At 45.8% G+C, this 22,510-nt stretch overlaps 1 protein-coding gene across 2 annotated transcripts in view; it reads right to left on the minus strand.

Moving 5' to 3' along the window:
* NAB2 (NGFI-A binding protein 2) overlaps positions 1-22,510 on the minus strand; it is a 45,651-nt gene that overhangs the window by 16,275 nt on the left and 6,866 nt on the right. For both annotated transcript variants that reach the window (XM_075265746.1, XM_075265748.1), the window contains exon 2: positions 855-1,665. In XM_075265746.1, coding sequence (XP_075121847.1) covers positions 855-1,665 — 811 coding nt within the window. The remainder of the gene's footprint in view (positions 1-854; positions 1,666-22,510) is intronic.

Here is a 22,510-nt window from a genome sequence, read left to right on the forward strand (position 1 = left end):
GCTAATGTATTGTCTTCTAGTACATACCACTACTAACAGCTGCATAAGGACAAATCTCCCTGACAAATCAGCTTCAGACACAACTTGTGGCTTTTAATGAGTAAATCTGACGCAATGTCATTAGAGTCACACAAAGCTAGTCTGATCATTTCATTTTCAAGACAATTGAAGTAGCAAGTCATCGTGAAGATGTAAGACATTTATTGTGTTTTCTGTGTGTTTACAGTGTTTTACTATGTAAAATGCTGAAAGCAAGCATGCGATCAAAAATAGAAGTCTTAATGAACAATAGAGGAATCTAAATCCCATCAATATTTGGTGTGACCTTTGCCCTTTGGAGGTGGAGTCCTGGAAATGACGACATGGCCCCTACAGAGCCCCGATCTCAAATCATCCAGTCTATGAAGATCTGTGCTTAGTTCTCCAAGACGTTGGGAACAATCTGCAAGAGAAGTTGATGCTGTTTCGAAGGCAAAATGTGACGACATTAGAGATGAGCAAACACTGTTCGGATCAGCCGATCCGAACAGCACGCACCCATAGAAATGAATGGAAGCACCTGTGACGCTGACTTTGCCTGCGTCCGGCCGGCGTCACAGGTGCTTCCATTCATTTCTATGGGTGCGTGCTGTTCGGATCGGCTGATCCGAACGTGTATGCTCATCTCTAGACGACACCAAATTTTAAAGTGATTTGGATTTTTCTTTTGTTCATTCACTTTGCATTATGTTAACTGGACAAAATAAACTATTAACACGTGTATTTTTGAAATGATTCTTACTCTGAAGCATTTATGCCCTTTAGATCCTTTAAAATTAAGTGGAAGCAAAAAAAAAAAAAAGAAAATGGCTGACCTCATGCAGAGTTAGTCTTTTTCCTTCTCGTCTTTTAGAGTCACTCCTTCCATAGATTGCACTGTGCCTTCGAATCTCCCTTTCTTTCCTTGGCCCTCCATCTGGTATCTGAAAGATATGTCCTAGCGATCGTCCCAACTTTTTGTTTATTTTCAGCATGGATCGTGCTTCAGCTACATCTCCCCGAGGTAAGCCTTTCATGAGCCGCTCAACACTGTCAGATATCACCTGCACCAGCTCTGGGTCTAGTCTTTCACCTGACGTTGCATACTGTGTTCCTCTTCCATCTTCATCCTCATCAACATCATCCTCATCTCCTTCATTTAGTTCTGGAGACACTTGCACTGTCCAAGGCCTGTTGTCTAGTTGTGATGGAGATCTCTTGCCAAGCTGATCTTGTTGTTCTGGAAGAACAAAGCCACCAATCCCTTTGCTCAAAGTTTCAATGTTACCAATATGACCATTACATGGCCGAGCTACTCTTCCCATTGTTTCTGATATCTTAAACAATGGTATACTGGCGCTGAGCGGGACACTGTTTAATGGTGGCTGGTTAAACAGTCCCGGATTAGTAGCCCAATCTCGTAAGGCCTTCTGCAGTCGTCTGACATGCAATGGCTTTGTAGCCATGCCAACCAAGGACATAATTTCCAAGAATTCATCTTCTCCAGCCTCACATAACTGCTGAACGTCATCCCCTCCTTGCTGGATGAAGGTATCATAATAACCTAATAAGTTGGCTCTCTGTAGGACACGATACAGCTGCAGCTCACCCAGGGTACGTGGGAGGGAAGTTGTTTCTGCAATGATCCTACAGGTCAAAAAAACAATAAAAGAATATGTATAAACAGGAAATAATGTCAGAAGGCAAAACAGCACGAAAACAAGAACAGGGCGGATTTACTAATGAAAATACACCAGAAATTTGACATCAAAAAAACCTGCCATACATACCTTACATCACATTTATTATAGATTTAGATACTTTTTTGCACTTTCTTAAATAAGATAGTATGACTTAGTGAAAAGAGGTGTGGCTTAGAAGGGAGAAGGCGTGGCTTAAGATACACTATTGTAAATAAGGACAACACATAGCTCGTGTAAAGTCAGACATCTGCTACTGTGATATATCTGGCACATTTTTAGACTCCTATGTTGAAACGCTCTGACTATGAGAATTAATAAATCAGCCCCGGTGTTGTAGTAACAATGGTTATCAGTGGCTTCCTTAAAGGAGTTGTCTAGGAACATGGTCCGGGCCTTTGTTGCAGAAGCACCTAGGGGTTCCAGGCCTATTCTGAATCATGTGATCGTAACCAGCCCCTATTACTTCTCTGCCATTGCACCTCTATAGATTTGTGCTATGGGGGCTGACTTTTCTATCAGTTCACCATCGATAAATATCTGGACCAGGTAAGTTAATTTCAAGTCAGAGGAATAACCCATTTAATGCTTGGTTCACATCTGCATTCGGTAATCCGTTCAGGGAGTCCACATGGGGACCCCCCGAACAGACTACCGAACGCATTTGCAAGCAGTGTACAGTGAAAGCACATGGACCCCATAGACTACAATGGGGTCTGTGTGCTTTCCGCACGCTGCCCACATGAATCATGCAGACAGGAAAGTAGATTGTGATATACTTTCCTGTCCTCATGTTCCCTGCGGAGATCTGGAGATAGTTTATGGGGATCCGTCTGCTTTCACTGCACACCGCTTGCAAATGCGTTCGGTATTCCGTTTGTGGGGCCCCCATGTGGACTCCCCCGAACAGAATACCGACACAAATGTGAACGAGGCCTTAGTATTGAAGTCTTATGACCGCAGTGACGTGGAATCCATCAGCAGGCCGCTATTACTCAACTGAAAAATAGTAAAGTGTGAAATATGACATAACACTTCACCCGAGGGACAGGTATCACAGCTGTATACAATGGAAATTATAGGCAAGGGACACATCCCAATACTGCCAGTAAAACATGTCAAAGCTGCAGAATAACAGGCAGGTTATAGCAGTCTGAAACACTCCTCTCTATGACCAGAAGAAGAAAAAATCTGCCTCTTCCGAGTCTCTGGGGGCTATATATAGTAGTCTAATTAGCATGTTTAATTGATTAATTGCACTGGTTAATTATACTATGTTCTCTTCACACCAGACTTATGAATATTAACCCCATCATGTACTGCCGTAGGACAGCCAGGAAATATTGTATAATGCTATATCTCCCATTTGCTAACCATATGGCTCCATACAATCATATACAGAAACTATAAATAGTATTTGAGAGCGATTTAATCATTCTATGACATATACCCAAACAAATAAAATGGTGTCAGACTTAACTTGAGCAGTAAGAAACACAATAAATGGTACATATTATTCACCCACTTACATATACTCAAGTATTGGCAGTCTTATTACATATCTGCATCTCTCATGTATGCATTTGTAACAGCCATTACATGTTCTACAGCTAGCCCTCATCTAAGGCTCTTTCCACACTTGAGTTAATTGGATCAAGCCTGGTGTCTGTTAAGCTCTACACTATTTATGATGGTAAGAATAGCAGATTCTACAGATTTAAAATACTAGACCCCCCATAAGCCCCATTAAAGTGTAAGTTCCTTTTCATTCTTTTTTTTCCTATTGTGTAGGTGTGTGTTTGGTGAACATTTTTGTGATATACTATATTAGCCTATTTTACTTTCTTTTAGTAGAAAACAAGCTGTAAAGTTCTCCATAACACTACTGTAAGTAAGCACTGCCATGGAGAGTCTATCTCATACACCACTACTCACTGACCCAGATGGTTAGACAGTGTATTGGCTTAGACAAGCAGCCTGAAAATATGCCAGACTTATCACAGTGACTGACGCTAGGTGTGACCTTTCGTTCACATCTGCGTTCGGCATTCTGTTTGGGGACCCCCTGAACGGAATACCGAACCCAACTGCAAGTGCTGGGCAGTAAAAGCACACGGACCCCATAGACTATAATGGGTTCTGTGTGCTTGCAAAGCGCTGCCCGCAAGAATTATGTGGACAGGAAAGTAGATTTCAATTTGTTACATGCGTTAAACGGAACTCATTGAACTCAATAGGATTCTGTTTTGCAGCGCTGATTCTTACGCAAGTTATCATGCCAGAATCAGCGTCGCATGACTCCGTGTGAATGCCCCCTAAAGGTGCCAAAGATCACCCAAAAAATTAGCAAACAAGTGCTCTCATCTTTTCTTCAGCATGTAATGTGCTGGTGACAATTGCAGATCATATGACATTATTCATATACAGTAATGATGATCACTACATATCAATACAGCAGATAAGCAGACAATGATTGGGAATGAACATTCCTAGGAACGTCCAAACCTGATCATTGTCCTGTTCAGAAAGGCTTTATAAAAGACTAGAAATAAATAAATAGCTTATTGCACTTTGGCGTGGGAGCTTTCACAATATATTGTAGGTGGATTTACAGACATCTGCATCTTTCTAGCATGTAATATATTATTACATTATTATTTTGTACTTGTACCCGACTGCTGGAAACGGTTAACTTGTTAACATGAAAAATGTATTTTATTATTTTTTTTAAGAATGGATTTCTATCTGCTATTTTATCTAAGGTGTCATTATATTGTTGTTATATACAAGCACTTGAGAAGACATGTACTTTACTGTGAATATTAATAAAGCTATTAACTCCCACATGCTGGGGTTGAGTGCATGTTTTATACCTCTATAGTCAGTATTTTAATTAACATTTTATGTGCAGCATCATTCAGATGGAAAATAATTCTAGCCTGCTAGTATACACGGAATATTAACAATATGTATCCAGGAGCATGTATCATAACCAAACTATCCACTTTCCTTAGTGGATAGTTTGGTTATGATACATTGGTCCAGTCTACAGACATCAGGGCTTGTTGGGAATTGTAGTGTTAGGCTCCGTTCTCATGGAGTAACACGCCGCTTATTTAGACAAGTATACACGAGTCAGAGTGAGCCGTTTCAAAACAGATCCCATTGACTTCAATGGGTGCCGGCTTATGAGCGCTACACATTGAAATCAATGGGTGCCGGCTTTGGTGTAAGTCGGCCCCCATTAAAGTCAATGGGATCTGTTTTGAAGCGTCTCACTCTGACACGGGTTTACGTGTCTAAATGAGCGGCGCGTTACTCTGTGAGAACGGAGCCTAACAACACCAGGACAGCCGAAGATCGGAGGTCATTGCATTTGATAAATAAGAAAGCTAAGTAATTGGAAATAAAGTTTTTGATGATAAAATTTTATAAATCATGGTAAAGAGGAGGTAGATATAGGCTATCATCTTAGATCAATTAATATTAGGACACCAGTAACAAAATCTCTATGTTATAACTGGTAGTGTGAACTCTGCAGATCTAGAATCACACATAGGTGAGGCAAAGGAAATGACGCGGAATCCGCCTCAAAATCTGCCTGCAAAAACGTCTCCCATTCATTTTCATAGGGAGTGTCCTTCTTTTTTTTTTTCCTGCCAACGATTTTTAGTGGGAAGAAGAAGTGACATGCCCTATCTTCCCGCAGATTCCGTGGCTGAGTCAACCACGGCGGCCGTGGCTCAAGACTCCCTCCTGATTAGGCCCGAATGAATGAGCCTAATCAGGAGCAGGATGCCGCAACGGGATGCTGATGCACTATATCGGCATCCTGTTGCAGCTAGTTGTGCGGAGAAGTTACACGGCAGAAAAGGTTTCCACCATGTGAACATACCCTAAACCTCCACTACTGGGACATCATAATGCTTGCATGTGATATTATTATAGTTACTTCCCTCATATACTGTGATGTCATAGTGGATGTTGTCTCTGTATTACAACATCATTGAGTGCATTATCCTTGTATTGCTGTGACACTACTGTGTGTATTATCCCAGTATTGTGACATCATGGTGTGCATTATCTCTATGTGTAACTTTCTAGTTCTGAACTTGCTGCTTAAAGAGGACCTTTCACCAATTTGGGCACAGGCAGTTCTATATACTGCTGGAAAGCTGACAGTGCGCTGAATTCAGCGCACTGTCGGCTTTCCCGATCTGTGCCCCGGGTAAAGAACTATCGGTCCCAGTACTGTAGCTCTTTACAGTCAGAAGGGCATTCCTGACAGTCAGTCAGGTATGTCCTTCTGTACAAGCAGCGCCTATCGCGCTGTACAGTGTAAGCGGGGAAGAACGCCCCCTCCCTCTGCTCACAGTGCTCGTCCATAGATGAGTATTATCAGGAGGAGAGGGGGCGTTCCTCCCCGCTCACACTGTACAGCACGATAGGCACTGCTGTGAAGAAGGACATACCTGTAAAGAGCTACAGTATCAGGACCGATAGCTCTTTACCCGGGGCAGAGATCGGGAAAGCCGTCAGCTTTCCAGCAGTATATAGAACTGCCTGTGCCCAATTCGGTGAAAGGTCCTCTTTAAGGTGGTCATGGTAGAGTGAGGCCCCTTTACAAATTTCTCAATGGGTCCCCCTGGTTACTGTTTATGCACATGACAATTACATAATACAACACAAATCAAGTTGTAGGGCAAATTCTAATAATAAAAACATGTAGCACTGCCTGGAAATTGTGATGTGTGCCCTATGCCAGACTTAGCAGCAAACAACCTGTCACTGATAACATTCTGTATTGTGTGCAATGTAATAGAGGTCGGTACTAGAGGAGAGCGCTGGCTGTCTAGGATTGCTGCCTGATGCTCCTTCTTTAGACATGATTGACATTTTCAGTCTCAGTCTGCGTCATACCTGTCTATGGGCAAATCAAGCCCTTTGATTCACTTTCAGGCTGATTTACATATTCAAAAAAAGATGATTTATTTCTGCATTGCTTCATCAGTTTGTGGTCACACAAGTATGTTTCTGCTTCTCTTAAAGGCCCCTACACAGCCCTTTTACTTGGGGGTCACTTTAAGCTCCCATGTGACATAACATTCTGGTTCATGTGTTTCTTTCCACAATTCTACAAAATGTTGTTCCTCTGTTATCCTTCCTATAAATGTACCTTCCCGGTCTGGCACTGGATAGTGTCAGTCTTTGTAATGAACATACCCTCAGCCGGTGACATCTATTTGTCTATTTATTCATCAATTTCTAATAAAAATAACAGAAGAACGACACAACATAGAGTTAAAAGAAAAGATGCTCCAGAATGTTTATATCATGGGAAAGCCTTTATTTACTAAAACAGACATGTCAGGAGAGGTGATGGGGCCTCTTTTAGTCCTCGTTCACATCTGTGTTTGGGTTTCCATTTGGGGAGTCCACTTGGGGACCTCCTGAACGGAAACCTATACACATAAAAAAGCAGTTAACAAAGGAAACCCGCGAACCCCATAGACTATAATAGGGTCCGTGTGGTTTCCACTGGGTGTCCGCACAAAACATGCTGCTTGCATGTGTCATGCAGAAACTGAGTGGAAACTGCACGACTCCATTAGGCCGGGTTCATATGGGGTATTTTGGACCAGAATTTGACGTGGAGGTCACCTCAGATTCCGGTCCAAAAAACAGGTAGCCATGACTGGATGCTGGTGCTGTGCACCGGCATACAGTTATGGCACTCCAATCCGGATTATTTCAATGGGAGCCGTTTTTTGGTCAGGATTTTGAGGTGGATTCTGCCTCGAAATCCTGACCAAAATACCCCATGTGAACTCAGCCTTATAGTCTATGGGGTCTGCGGGTTTCCATCAGTAACTGCTTTTTCATGCATATATGATTCCGTTCAGGGGTCCCCAGTCAGACTTTTTGAACGGAATCCTGAACGCAGATATGAACCGGGCCTAAGTAGCACTGGGATCCTTTACCTGCACCAGCCACCTGTTCACTAGATGTGCTGTTCAGCACAATGGCCACCGGTTATGTACAATCCTACAGTACAATACAGTACAATACAATACAATACAGTACAATACAATACAGTACAATACAGTACAATACAGTATTGTACAGTACAATCCTGTTCACTAGATGTGACAACCAAGCTGTAACTGCTGGGATTGGAGAATCCTCTGAGAACAGTGCCGCACCTCCCATGAGGCGACCTGAAGCGACCGCTTCAGGCGGCGCTATGTCAGGGCCCCAGGGAGGGCGGCATTTTTGATTACCTAAGCCAGTCCAGGACAAGCTGTCCTGGACTGGCTTAGCAACGAGCGGTGGATTGGGGAGGCCGCTGAAGCAGCGCTGCTCCAGCGGACTCCCCTCACGCTCAGGCAGAGAGCAGGTCCTCTCCGTGCCTGCTCTCTGCCTGTGAACGCCGCTAAGCCCCGCCCCCTTTGTGCCGCCACGCCCCCTCCTCCGGGGGGGGGGGGCGGCTTTCTGTCGTCCGCCTCGGGCGGCGAAAGGGGTAGGTTCACCCCTGTCTGAGAAACATCTTACATCTTCCCAGGCCGGATTCCTGAACAACTCATTTAAAGGAATTACGTCAAATATTGGAAGCAGAAACTAGTTTAAGGTTTAACACAATGAATATAGTCAATGGCAGCCCAATGATTCTCCATATGTATCTCTTACTGTAGTTCTCCAGGTTACACACAGGTAGAATGCGCACATGTCTTCTAGTGAACAGAAGAGAATGATACATAATAACAGAGAATAATACTTGTCTAATGTTCAGTGAATAAGCCATTGTTCATCTGATGAAATGGGAGCACAGACTGCTGAGCGTCGGAATCCACCCACATGTTTATTCATGGAATTACAGAGGCGGAGTGGGATAGACTGGGTGTTGTTTAGATGAGAACCCACAGTAATTGTTTCATTTACCACAAAAAGTTTTACATTCATGGGAAAGTTATATACCACGAAATGATAAGACTTTTCAAGTAGTGAAATTCTACATTGATCTTTGGGTACGGATTTCACATCGATCACGTTATGGTAAATGACTTGCCAGATCCCAAGATAATGTAAAGTTCTGCGGTGACTACATTAGCTATTATTAGTTTGAAGGGTAACTAAGCTTTTCTTCTCATAAATCCATAGTTCAGGTGAATAGAACAAACTTTGTAATATACTTTATTAAAGAAATGTGTCTATTTCCTCACTTATTTGCTTCCTTCTGCAATGGATAAAATCTGCACAATGCAAGTCACGGGAGGTGGAGGAGACCTCACCAAAGCAGAGAGACGTCTGCTCTATGGAGAGACAGTTTTGTGTCATAACACAGCTGGGCTATCAGGAATTACAACCATTCATCAGATAGAAATGTCTCATGTAATGTCGTAGACAGCCTCATATCTATGTCTCTCTCCTCTCCCCTACCCTCTCCATAGAGTTCCTTGTAAATTGATATTACTTGTTTATGGAGTATGGAATAAATAACCACAATGGAGACTGCTGTTGTCCAATCTTAGACTCTGTCTCCTCACAGAAGAGCATCCGGCAGAACCAGCATTGATTGGCCGAATGCTGTACACTGGCCAATCAACGCTAGTCAATGCATTCCCATGAGAAAAAGTCAGCTCCCTCCTAACAGCAAGCTGCCAGCTCTCTGCCGACTAGCATGAATGAGCCTGCTGCAGAACCAGCGTTGATTTGCCGAATGCTATACACTGTATAGCATTCGGCAAATCAACGCTGGTTCTGAATCGAATATATACAGCGAATAGCTAGTAGTATTTGATCGAGTACGAATATTTCGAATACCTACTCGATCGAATACTACTCGCTCATCTCTAGTGTTCAAGCATTGCTGATCACTTTGTATTAACTTTTAGTTCTATACTGTCTCCCATTTTGTCCACCTATTCAGTCAATATCAATTACTTTCTGAGAAGTTAATTTGAAAAGTGACAACAGGTATGGCCGCCTTTTCTGATGTTTAAAAAAAAGCCCACCACAAGAAAACAGAAAAAAGTCATTATTTCCGTATGTAAAAGAAACAGAATTTACTAACCTTTGGCTACTACGCTAGTTTCTGATTTTCTAGGTAAGGCCGGGGCCCCAATATCTGCAATATCTGGCTACACATTCCCGAAAAAAATCTGCGATTTAAAAAAAGCTTTTGTTTTAATAAATCACAGCATGTCAATGATACCTATGGAAAAGCCGGTGTTTTCCGTATAGGTATAATAGAAGCAGAAAGACTTTCTGTGAAAAGCGCTGTGGGAAAAACTGCAACGCGTTCCTGCCGTAGTTTTTCCCGCAGCACTTTTTGGCTGTGGCTCGCTACGTGGCCCTTAACCTAAAAGGTTTATTTGGCCAGTAAAACTTGATAGATGATAACAAAATAGTAGAAAAATGGAAGGGCACTCACCCACATCCAAGGCTCATCTTTGTAAAAAACTTCTTTATTTGAGGCAATACATCTCTAAAAACAATCAGTGCAGGGAGGAAGGAACAGCATATAAAGGCAAAAGGCAACAGCCGTTTCGCGCAGCTATGTGCGCTTTCTCAAGCCATAAAATGCATTTTATGGCTTGAGAAAGCGCACATAGATGCACAAAACGGCTGTTGCCTTTTGCCTTTATATGCTGTTCCTTCCTCCCTGCACTGATTGTTTTTAGAGATGTATTGCCTCAAATAAAGAAGTTTTTTACAAAGATGAGCCTTGGATGTGGGTGAGTGCACTTCCATTTTTCTACTATTTTGTTATTGCCACATTGCTCTATTTCTGGTTGTTGAGCACCCCCACGGCTCTCAATTTAAAAAGGTTTACTCCTCACATATACTTCCAGCTTATTAGGACTTTCATCCATATATTTAGCAGTGCCATCCTGCTTTTCCTCTTTTTTATTTTTACTTGATAGATGATATCCTGCCCAACTGATGTAGATGTTCAACAGTAAAACTTAGAAATGTCAGTATTAGAGGATTTCTCCAGTAATTTTTTTTTATGTACAAAAGCAACATGGTGACTCAGTGGTTAGCACTGTTGCCTTGCAGCGATGGAGTCTGAGGTTTGAATCTGTTCAAGGGTTTTGTATGTTCTCTCCATATTTGTGCAGGTTTCCTTCGGGTACTTGGGTTTCCTCCCACACTTCAAAGACATACTAATAGGGAATGTAAATCGGGAGCCCTATATGGAGCACTCACTGACAATGTCTGTAAGGTGCTGCGAATAGGTTGGCACTATGTCATGTTCATCTCACCACTCCCCACTGATCTGATTTTGATAGGTGGTATCTTATCTTAATAAATGGTTTGTCTAGTCTGCAAAAAGTTTTTTAAAGGATCAGAAAAACTGCTTTTCCCTTTCTGAAACTTCTCAGGTCCCCCCTGATCTGTTTCCTGCCTATCTCCTCTACACAATTGTAACTGCTCAGCCATTTACTGGCCATAACGGTGAAGAGGGAACAGGGGGTAAATATTCACAGGTGACCCGAGGGCTTTGGAATGGAGCGGCGGGGCTCAATGAGCTATTCTTATGCCCTGTTCACATCTGCGTTGGTATTCTGTCCGGGGGAGTCCGAATGAGGACCCCCCCAAACGGAATAGCAAACGCAACTGCAAGCGGTGTGCCAGTGAAAGCACACTGACTCCATAGACTATAATGGGGTCCGTGTGCTTGCCAGCAGATCTCCGCAGGGAACATGCGGACAGGAAAGTAGTTTACAATCTACTTTGCTGTCTGCATGATTTATGTGGCAGCGCAAGACCAGCACATGGACCGCATTATAGTCTATGGGGTCCGTGTGCTTTTACAGCATACCGCTTATAGTTGCATTTGGTATTCCGTTCAGGGGGTCCCCATGCGGACTCCCCAAACAGAATACCGAATGCAGATGTGAACGAGAGGTAACTCTTCTATAAAAAAATATATTTTTATAAAAAATCCTGACATGTTGATCATACATTTTTAGAGTCCAACACCCACATCAATTCTTTAGTATATCATCTTATCAATGTTCTAATCAAGAAATCCCCATTCTACAATGTCACTAATCTATGTATTAAAGATGAATAAAACTGAATATTTGCATTTAGCTGATAAAATGTACAGAATTGCTCGTGTAATGGTGCACTCGAGTGCCCGGAAATACATGTGACACAGCTGGTCCTGTACTGGCATACATTGTGAAGCAAAACAAAATATGTCTGCCAACATAAGAGGGCATTTAACCAAACATAGTATTGTGTATGACATCTACTTGCCAACATATGAAAACTTTCCAAGGACACTTTGCTGCTGGGAAGAAGCATCTTTGTACAGATCACTTCTCACCAACCAGCAGCTGGTAATGTAATACATGAGTGGCACTAGCAAGCTTAGTAGAGATGAGCGAACAGTGTTCTATCGAACTCATGTTCGATCGGATATTAGGCTGTTCGGCATGTTCGAATCGAATCGAACACCGCGTGGTAAAGTGCGCCATTACTCGACAGGAACTACGACACCGGTGACGTTGAAAAAAGTAGGCAAAACCCATTGGCTGCCGAATACATGTGACCTCTAATTTAAAAGAACAGCGCCGCCCAGGTTCGCGTCATTCTGAGCTTGCAATTCACCGAGGACGGAGGTTTCCGTCCAGCTAGCTAGGGCTTAGATTCTGGGTAGGCAGGGACAGGCTAGGATAGGAAGGAGAAGACAACCAACAGCTCTTGTAAGAGCTAAATTCCAGGGAGAAGCTTGTCAGTGTAACGTGGCACTGACGGGCTCAATCGCCGCAACCCAGCTTTCCCAGGATCCTGAATGGAATACACTGTCAGTGTATTCCCGTATACCCGATATATACCCCGATACCCGTTCCAACGGTGTGCCCCCCCACCTTCACCCCAGAAATACCCTGCAAGTCCCCTAGCAATAGAATTGGGGCTATATACACCCACAATTTTTTACTACTGGTATACAGTGCCATTGTCTGACTGGGAATTCAAAGAATATATTGGGAATACAAATACCCTCATTTCTTGCTACTGCCATATAGTGCCAGTGTCTGACTGGGAATTCAAAGAATATATTGGGGTTACGTGCACCCACAATTTTTACTACTGGTATACAGTGCCATTGTCTGACTGGGAATTCAAAGAATATATTGGGAATACAAATACCCTCATTTCTTGCTACTGCCATATAGTGCCAGTTTCTGACTGGTAATTCAAAGAATATATTGGGGTTACGTGCACCCACAATTTTTACTACTGGTATACAGTGCCATTGTCTGACTGGGAATTCAAAGAATATATTGGGAATACAAATACCCTCATTTCTTGCTACTGCCATATAGTGCCAGTGTCTGACTGGGAATTCAAAGAATATATTGGGGTTACGTGCACCCACAATTTTTACTACTGGTATACAGTGCCATTGTCTGACTGGGAATTCAAAGAATATATTGGGAATACAAATACCCTCATTTCTTGCTACTGCCATATAGTGCCAGTGTCTGACTGGGAATTCAAAGAATATATTGGGGTTACGTGCACCCACAATTTTTACTACTGGTATACAGTGCCATTGTCTGACTGGGAATTCAAAGAATATATTGGGGTTATAAATACCCTCATTTCTTGCTACTGCCATATAGTGCCAGTTTCTGACTGGTAATTCAAAGAATATATTGGGGTTACGTGCACCCACAATTTTTACTACTGGTATACAGTGCCATTGTCTGACTGGGAATTCAAAGAATATATTGGGGTTATAAATACCCTCATTTCTTGCTACTGCCATATAGTGCCAGTTTCTGACTGGTAATTCAAAGAATATATTGGGGTTACGTGCACCCACAATTTTTACTACTGGTATACAGTGCCATTGTCTGACTGGGAATTCAAAGAGTATATTGGGAATACAAATACCCTCATTTCTTGCTACTGCCATATAGTGCCAGTTTCTGACTGGGAATTCAAAGAATATATTGGGGTTACGTGCACCCACAATTTTTACTACTGGTATACAGTGCCATTGTCTGACTGGGAATTCAAAGAATATATTGGGGTTATAAATACCCTCATTTCTTGCTACTGCCATATAGTGCCAGTTTCTGACTGGTAATTCAAAGAATATATTGGGGTTACGTGCACCCACAATTTTTACTACTGGTATACAGTGCCATTGTCTGACTGGGAATTCAAAGAATATATTGGGGTTATAAATACCCTCATTTCTTGCTACTGCCATATAGTGCCAGTTTCTGACTGGTAATTCAAAGAATATATTGGGGTTACGTGCACCCACAATTTTTACTACTGGTATACAGTGCCATTGTCTGACTGGGAATTCAAAGAGTATATTGGGAATACAAATACCCTCATTTCTTGCTACTGCCATATAGTGCCAGTTTCTGACTGGGAATTCAAAGAATATATTGGGGTTACGTGCACCCACAATTTTTACTACTGGTATACAGTGCCATTGTCTGACTGGGAATTCAAAGAATATATTGGGGTTACGTGCACCCACAATTTTTACTACTGGTATACAGTGCCATTGTCTGACTGGGAAATCAAAGAGTATATTGGGAATACAAATACCCTCATTTCTTGCTACTGCCATATAGTGCCAGTTTCTGACTGGGAATTCAAAGAATATATTGGGGTTACGTGCACCCACAATTTTTACTACTGGTATACAGTGCCATTGTCTGACTGGGAATTCAAAGAATATATTGGGGTTATAAATACCCTCATTTCTTGCTACTGCCATATAGTGCCAGTTTCTGACTGGTAATTCAAAGAATATATTGGGGTTACGTGCACCCACAATTTTTACTACTGGTATACAGTGCCATTGTCTGACTGGGAATTCAAAGAGTATATTGGGAATACAAATACCCTCATTTCTTGCTACTGCCATATAGTGCCAGTTTCTGACTGGGAATTCAAAGAATATATTGGGGTTATGTGCACCCACAATTTTTACTACTGGTATACAGTGCCATTGTCTGACTGGGAATTCAAAGAATATATTGGGGTTATAAATACCCTCATTTCTTGCTACTGCCATATAGTGCCAGTTTCTGACTGGTAATTCAAAGAATATATTGGGGTTACGTGCACCCACAATTTTTACTACTGGTATACAGTGCCATTGTCTGACTGGGAATTCAAAGAGTATATTGGGAATACAAATACCCTCATTTCTTGCTACTGCCATATAGTGCCAGTTTCTGACTGGGAATTCAAAGAATATATTGGGGTTACGTGCACCCACAATTTTTACTACTGGTATACAGTGCCATTGTCTGACTGGGAATTCAAAGAGTATATTGGGAATACAAATACCCTCATTTCTTGCTACTGCCATATAGTGCCAGTTTCTGACTGGGAATTCAAAGAATATATTGGGGTTATGTGCACCCACAATTTTTACTACTGGTATACAGTGCCATTGTCTGACTGGGAATTTAAAGAGTATATTGGGAATACAAATACCCTCATTTCTTGCTACTGCCATATAGTGCCAGTGTCTGACTGGGAATTCAAAGAATATATTGGGGTTACGTGCACCCACAATTTTTACTACTGGTATACAGTGCCAATTTCTAACTAGGAATTCAAAATGCGCAAGGCTTCCGGAAAGGGACGTGGACGAGGCCGTGGGCGAGGTCGGGGGAATGGTTCTGGGGAGCAAGGTAGCAGTGAAGCCACAGGGCGTCCCGTGCCTACTCCTGTGGGGCAGCAAGCATTGCGCCACTCCACAGTGCCAGGGTTGCTTGCCACATTAACTAAACTGCAGGGTACAAACCTTAGTAGGCCCGAGAACCAGGAACAGGTCTTGCAATGGCTGTCAGAGAACGCTTACAGCACATTGTCCAGCAGCCAGTCAGACTCTGCCTCCTCTCCTCCTATTACCCAACAGTCTTGTCTTCCTTCCTCCCAAAATTCCGAAGCTTTACAGAACAATAACCCAAACTGTCCCTGCTCCCCAGAGCTGTTCTCCGCTCCTTTCATTGTCCCTCAACCTGCCTCTCCACGTCACGATTCCACGAACCTAACAGAGGAGCATCTGTGTCCAGATGCTCAAACACTAGAGTCTCCTCCATCTCCGTTCGATTTGGTGGTGGATGACCAGCAACCCACCCTCATCGACGATGATGTGACGCAGTTGCCGTCAGGGCATCCAGTTGACCGGCGCATTGTGCGGGAGGAGGAGATGAGACAGGAGTTGGAAGAGGAAGTGGTGGATGATGAGGACACTGACCCGACCTGGACAGGGGGGATGTCAAGCGGGGAAAGTAGTGTGGATGTTGAGGCAGGTGCAGCACCAAAAAGGGTAGCTAGAGGCAGAGGCAGAGGTCAGCAGCTTAGGCGAAGCCAGGCCACACCCGGAATCTCCCAAGATGTTCCAGTTCGTACCCAGCCCCGAAAAACTCCCACCTCGAGGGCACGTTTCTCGAAGGTGTGGAGTTTTTTCAAGGAATGCGCCGAGGACAGATATAGTGTTGTCTGCACAATTTGCCTCTCGAAATTGATTAGGGGCTCTGAGAAGAGCAACCTGTCCACCACTTCAATGCGCCGTCATTTGGAATCCAAGCACTGGAATCAGTGGCAGGCAGCAACGGCAGGACAAAGGCCGCCTGCCGTTCACGCCACTGCCACTGCCTCTGCCACTGCCTCTGCCTCTGCCACTGCCACTGCTGACTGTGCTGGCGATGCACTCCAGAGGACGAGCCAGGACACCACTTCATCTGCCTCCGCCACTTTGTTGACTTCTACCTCATCCTCCCCTGGTCCTGTCTTATCTCCTTCTCCTGCACCATCAAAGGCACCATCAGGCGTTTCTTTACAACAACCCACCATCTCTCAGACATTGGAGCGGCGGCAGAAATACACTGCTAACCACCCACACGCGCAAGCCTTGAACGCCAACATCGCTAAACTGCTGGCCCAGGAGATGTTGGCGTTCCGGCTTGTTGAAACTCCCGCCTTCCTGGACCTGATGGCAACTGCGGCACCTCGCTATGCCGTCCCTAGCCGTCACTACTTCTCCCGGTGTGCCGTCCCCGCCTTGCACCAGCACGTGTCACTCAACATCAGGCGGGCCCTTAGTTCCGCGCTTTGCACAAAGGTCCACTTGACCACCGACGCGTGGACAAGTGCATGCGGACAGGGACGCTACATTTCACTGACGGCACACTGGGTGAATGTAGTTGAGGCTGGGACTGCTTCCCAAACTGGCCCGGTGTACCTCGTCTCCCCGCCTAACATTCCTGGCAGGGACACGAGAAGAACACCCCCCTCCTCCTCCTCCTCTACCGCCTCCTCCTCCGCCACCGCCTCCTCCTCCGCCACCGCCTCCTCCTCCGCTGTTAGATTGACCCCAGCTACGAGTTGGAAACGTTGCAGCACTGGCGTTGGTAGACGTCAGCAGGCTGTGCTGAAGCTGATCAGCTTGGGGGACAGACAGCACACTGCCTCCGAGGTGAGGGATGCCCTCCTCGATGAGACGGCAATATGGTTTGAGCCGCTGCACCTGGGCCCAGGCATGGTCGTTTGTGATAACGGCCGGAACCTGGTAGCAGCTCTGGAGCTTGCCGGACTCCAACATGTTCCATGCCTGGCCCACGTCTTCAACCTAGTGGTGCAACGTTTCCTAAAGAGCTACCCCAATGTTCCAGAGCTACTGGTGAAAGTGCGGCGCATGTGCGCCCACTTTCGCAAGTCGACAGTAGCCGCTGCTAGCTTAAAATCTCTCCAGCAACGCCTGCATGTGCCACAACACCGGCTTTTGTGCGACGTCCCCACACGCTGGAACTCAACGTTTCAGATGTTGAATAGAGTGGTTGAGCAGCAGAGACCTTTGATGGAATACCAGCTACAAAACCCTAGGGTGCCACAAAGTCAGCTGCCTCAGTTTCACATCCATGAGTGGCCATGGATGAGAGACCTTTGTGACATCCTACGGGTCTTTGAGGAGTCCACAAGGAGGGTGAGCTCTGAGGATGCGATGGTGAGCCTTACAATCCCGCTCTTGTGTGTTCTGAGAGAATCCCTGATTGACATCAGGGATAACTCAGATCACACAGAGGAGTTAGGGATAGCATCCGATCCGTCACAGCTGGAGAGTAGGTCCACACATCTGTCCGCTTCACTGCGTTTAATGGAGGAGGAGGAGGAGGAGGAGGAGGAAGAAGAGTTGTCCGATGATGTGATGGTGATACAGGAGGCTTCCGGGCAACTTCGAATCGTCCCATTGTTGCAGCGCGGATGGGTAGACATGGAGGATGAGGAGGAAATGGAGATTGAACTTTCCGGTGGGGCCAGAGGAGTCATGCCAACTAACACTGTGGCAGACATGGCTGAGTTCATGTTGGGGTGCTTTACAACCGACAAGCGTATTGTCAAAATCATGGAGGACAACCAGTACTGGATCTTTGCTATCCTTGACCCCCGGTATAAAAACAACATCTCGTCTTTTATTCCGGTAGAGGGGAGGGCCAATCGCATCAATGCTTGCCACAGGCAATTGGTGCAGAATATGATGGAGATGTTTCCAGCATGTGACGTTGGCGGCAGGGAGGGCAGTTCCTCCAGTAGGCAACCAAGTTCTCACCGGTCCACACAAACGAGGGGCACACTGTCTAAGGTCTGGGACACCTTGATGGCACCCCCTCGCCAAAGTGCCGCCACGGAGGGTCCTAGTGTCACCAGGCGTGAGAAGTATAGGCGCATGTTGCGGGAATACCTTTCCGACCACAGCCCTGTCCTCTCCGACCCCTCTGCGCCCTACACGTATTGGGTGTCGAAGTTGGACCTGTGGCTTGAACTTGCCCTATATGCCTTGGAGGTGCTGTCCTGTCCTGCCGCCAGCGTCCTATCTGAGAGGGTGTTCAGTGCAGCCGGTGGCATCATCACTGACAAGCGCACCCGTCTGTCAGCTGAGAGTGCCGACCGGCTCACTTTGATAAAAATGAACCACCACTGGATAGAGCCTTCATTTTTGTGCCCACCTGTGTAAAGCACCCCAACATGAAACTCCATGTCTGTACTCAACCTCTCCAATTCCTCCGCATCCTCATACTCATCCACCATAAGCGTTGCACAATTCTGCTAATACTAGGCTCCCTCCAACATGATTTCCCCCAACTCTGCTGGTTAGAGGCTCCCTCCACCCTGATTTCCACCAACTCTGCTGGTTAGAGGCTCCCTCCACCCTGCTTTCCCACAACTCTGCTGGTTAGAGGCTCCTTCCACCATGAATTTGCCAAAACTGGGCTGTTTAGAGGCTCCCTCCACCATGAATTGGTCCAAACTGGGCTGGTTAGAGGCTCCCTCCACCATTAATTGGTCCAAACTGGGCTGGTTAGAGGCTCCCTCCACCATGAATTTGCCCAAACTGGGCTGTTTAGAGGCTCCCTCCACCATGAATTTGCCCAAACTGGGCTGTTTAGAGGCTCCCTCCACCATGAATTGGTCCAAACTGGGTTTTTTAGAGGCTCCCTCCACCATGAATTGGTCCAAACTGGGCTGGTTAGAGGCTCCCTCCACCATGAATTGATCCAAACTGGGGTGGTTAGAGGCTCCCTCCACCATTAATTGGTCCAAACTGGGCTGGTTAGAGGCTCCCTCCACCATTAATTGGTCCAAACTGGGCTGGTTAGAGGCTCCCTCCACCATTAATTGGTCCAAACTGGGCTGGTTAGAGGCTCCCTCCACCATGAATTTGCCCAAACTGGGCTGTTTAGAGGCTCCCTCCACCATGAATTTGCCCAAACTGGGCTGGTTAGAGGCTCCCTCCACCATGAATTGGTCCAAACTGGGGTTTTTAGAGGCTCCCTCCACCATGAATTGGTCCAAACTTGGCTGTTTAGAGGCTCCCTCCACCATTAATTGGTCCAAACTGGGCTGGTTAGAGGCTCCCTCCACCATGAATTGGTCCAAACTGGGTTTTTTAGAGGCTCCCTCCACCATGAATTTGCCCAAACTGGGCTGTTTAGAGGCTCCCTCCACCATGAATTGGTCCAAACTGGGCTGGTTAGAGGCTCCCTCCACCATGAATTTCCCAAAACTTGGCTGTTTAGAGGCTCCCTCCACCATTAATTGGTCCAAACTGGGCTGGTTAGAGGCTCCCTCCACCATGAATTGGTCCAAACTGGGGTTTTTAGAGGCTCCCTCCACCATGAATTGGTCCAAACTTGGCTGTTTAGAGGCTCCCTCCACCATGAATTGGTCCAAACTGGGGTGGTTAGAGGCTCCCTCCACCATTAATTGGTCCAAACTGGGCTGGTTAGAGGCTCCCTCCACCATTAATTGGTCCAAACTGGGCTGGTTAGAGGCTCCCTCCACCATGAATTTGCCCAAACTGGGCTGTTTAGAGGCTCCCTCCACCATGAATTTGCCCAAACTGGGCTGGTTAGAGGCTCCCTCCACCATGAATTGGTCCAAACGGGTTTTTAGAGGCTCCCTTCACCATGAATTGGTCCAAACTTGGCTGTTTAGAGGCTCCCTCCACCATGAATTGGTCCAAACTGGGGTGGTTAGAGGCTCCCTCCACCATTAATTGGTCCAAACTGGGCTGGTTAGAGGCTCCCTCCACCATTAATTGGTCCAAACTGGGCTGGTTAGTGGCTCCCTCCACCATGAATTGGTCCAAACTGGGGTTTTTAGAGGCTCCCTCCACCATGAATTGGTCCAAACTTGGCTGTTTAGAGGCTCCCTCCACCATTAATTGGTCCAAACTGGGCTGGTTAGAGGCTCCCTCCACCATGAATTGGTCCAAACTGGGTTTTTTAGAGGCTCCCTCCACCATGAATTTGCCCAAACTGGGCTGTTTAGAGGCTCCCTCCACCATGAATTGGTCCAAACTGGGTTTTTTAGAGGCTCCCTCCACCATGAATTGGTCCAAACTGGGCTGGTTAGAGGCTCCCTCCACCATGAATTGGTCCAAACTGGGGTGGTTAGAGGCTCCCTCCACCATTAATTGGTCCAAACTGGGCTGGTTAGAGGCTCCCTCCACCATGAATTGGTCCAAACTGGGCTGGTTAGAGGCTCCCTCCACCATTAATTGGTCCAAACTGGGCTGGTTAGAGGCTCCCTCCACCATGAATTTGCCCAAACTGGGCTGTTTAGAGGCTCCCTCCACCATGAATTTGCCCAAACTGGGCTGGTTAGAGGCTCCCTCCACCATGAATTGGTCCAAACTTGGCTGTTTAGAGGCTCCCTCCACCATGAATTGGTCCAAACTGGGGTGGTTAGAGGCTCCCTCCACCATTAATTGGTCCAAACTGGGCTGGTTAGAGGCTCCCTCCACCATGAATTTGCCCAAACTGGGCTGTTTAGAGGCTCCCTCCACCATGAATTTGCCCAAACTGGGCTGGTTAGAGGCTCCCTCCACCATGAATTGGTCCAAACGGGTTTTTAGAGGCTCCCTTCACCATGAATTGGTCCAAACTTGGCTGTTTAGAGGCTCCCTCCACCATGAATTGGTCCAAACTGGGGTGGTTAGAGGCTCCCTCCACCATTAATTGGTCCAAACTGGGCTGGTTAGAGGCTCCCTCCACCATTAATTGGTCCAAACTGGGCTGGTTAGTGGCTCCCTCCACCATGAATTGGTCCAAACTGGGGTTTTTAGAGGCTCCCTCCACCATGAATTGGTCCAAACTTGGCTGTTTAGAGGCTCTCTCCACCATTAATTGGTCCAAACTGGGCTGGTTAGAGGCTCCCTCCACCATGAATTGGTCCAAACTGGGTTTTTTAGAGGCTCCCTCCACCATGAATTTGCCCAAACTGGGCTGTTTAGAGGCTCCCTCCACCATGAATTGGTCCAAACTGGGTTTTTTAGAGGCTCCCTCCACCATGAATTGGTCCAAACTGGGCTGGTTAGAGGCTCCCTCCACCATGAATTGGTCCAAACTGGGGTGGTTAGAGGCTCCCTCCACCATTAATTGGTCCAAACTGGGCTGGTTAGAGGCTCCCTCCACCATGAATTGGTCCAAACTGGGCTGGTTAGAGGCTCCCTCCACCATTAATTGGTCCAAACTGGGCTGGTTAGAGGCTCCCTCCACCATGAATTTGCCCAAACTGGGCTGTTTAGAGGCTCCCTCCACCATGAATTTGCCCAAACTGGGCTGGTTAGAGGCTCCCTCCACCATGAATTGGTCCAAACTGGGGTTTTTAGAGGCTCCCTCCACCATGAATTGGTCCAAACTTGGCTGTTTAGAGGCTCCCTCCACCATTAATTGGTCCAAACTGGGCTGGTTAGAGGCTCCCTCCACCATGAATTGGTCCAAACTGGGTTTTTTAGAGGCTCCATCCACCATGAATTTGCCCAAACTGGGCTGTTTAGAGGCTCCCTCCACCATGAATTGGTCCAAACTGGGGTGGTTAGAGGCTCCCTCCACCATTAATTGGTCCAAACTGGGCTGGTTAGAGGCTCCCTCCACCATTAATTGGTCCAAACTGGGCTGGTTAGAGGCTCCCTCCACCATGAATTGGTCCAAACTGGGGTTTTTAGAGGCTCCCTCCACCATGAATTGGTCCAAACTTGGCTCTTTAGAGGCTTCCTCCACCATTAATTGGTCCAAACTGGGCTGGTTAGAGGCTCCCTCCACCATGAATTGGTCCAAACTGGGTTTTTTAGAGGCTCCCTCCACCATGAATTTGCCCAAACTGAGCTGTTTAGAGGCTCCCTCCACCATGAATTGGTCCAAACTGGGGTGGTTAGAGGCTCCCTCCACCATTAATTGGTCCAAACTGGGCTGGTTAGAGGCTCCCTCCACCATTAATTGGTCCAA

This window comes from Leptodactylus fuscus, chromosome 2 (genome assembly GCF_031893055.1).
Source record: "Leptodactylus fuscus isolate aLepFus1 chromosome 2, aLepFus1.hap2, whole genome shotgun sequence".
Lineage (NCBI taxonomy): Eukaryota > Metazoa > Chordata > Amphibia > Anura > Leptodactylidae > Leptodactylus > Leptodactylus fuscus.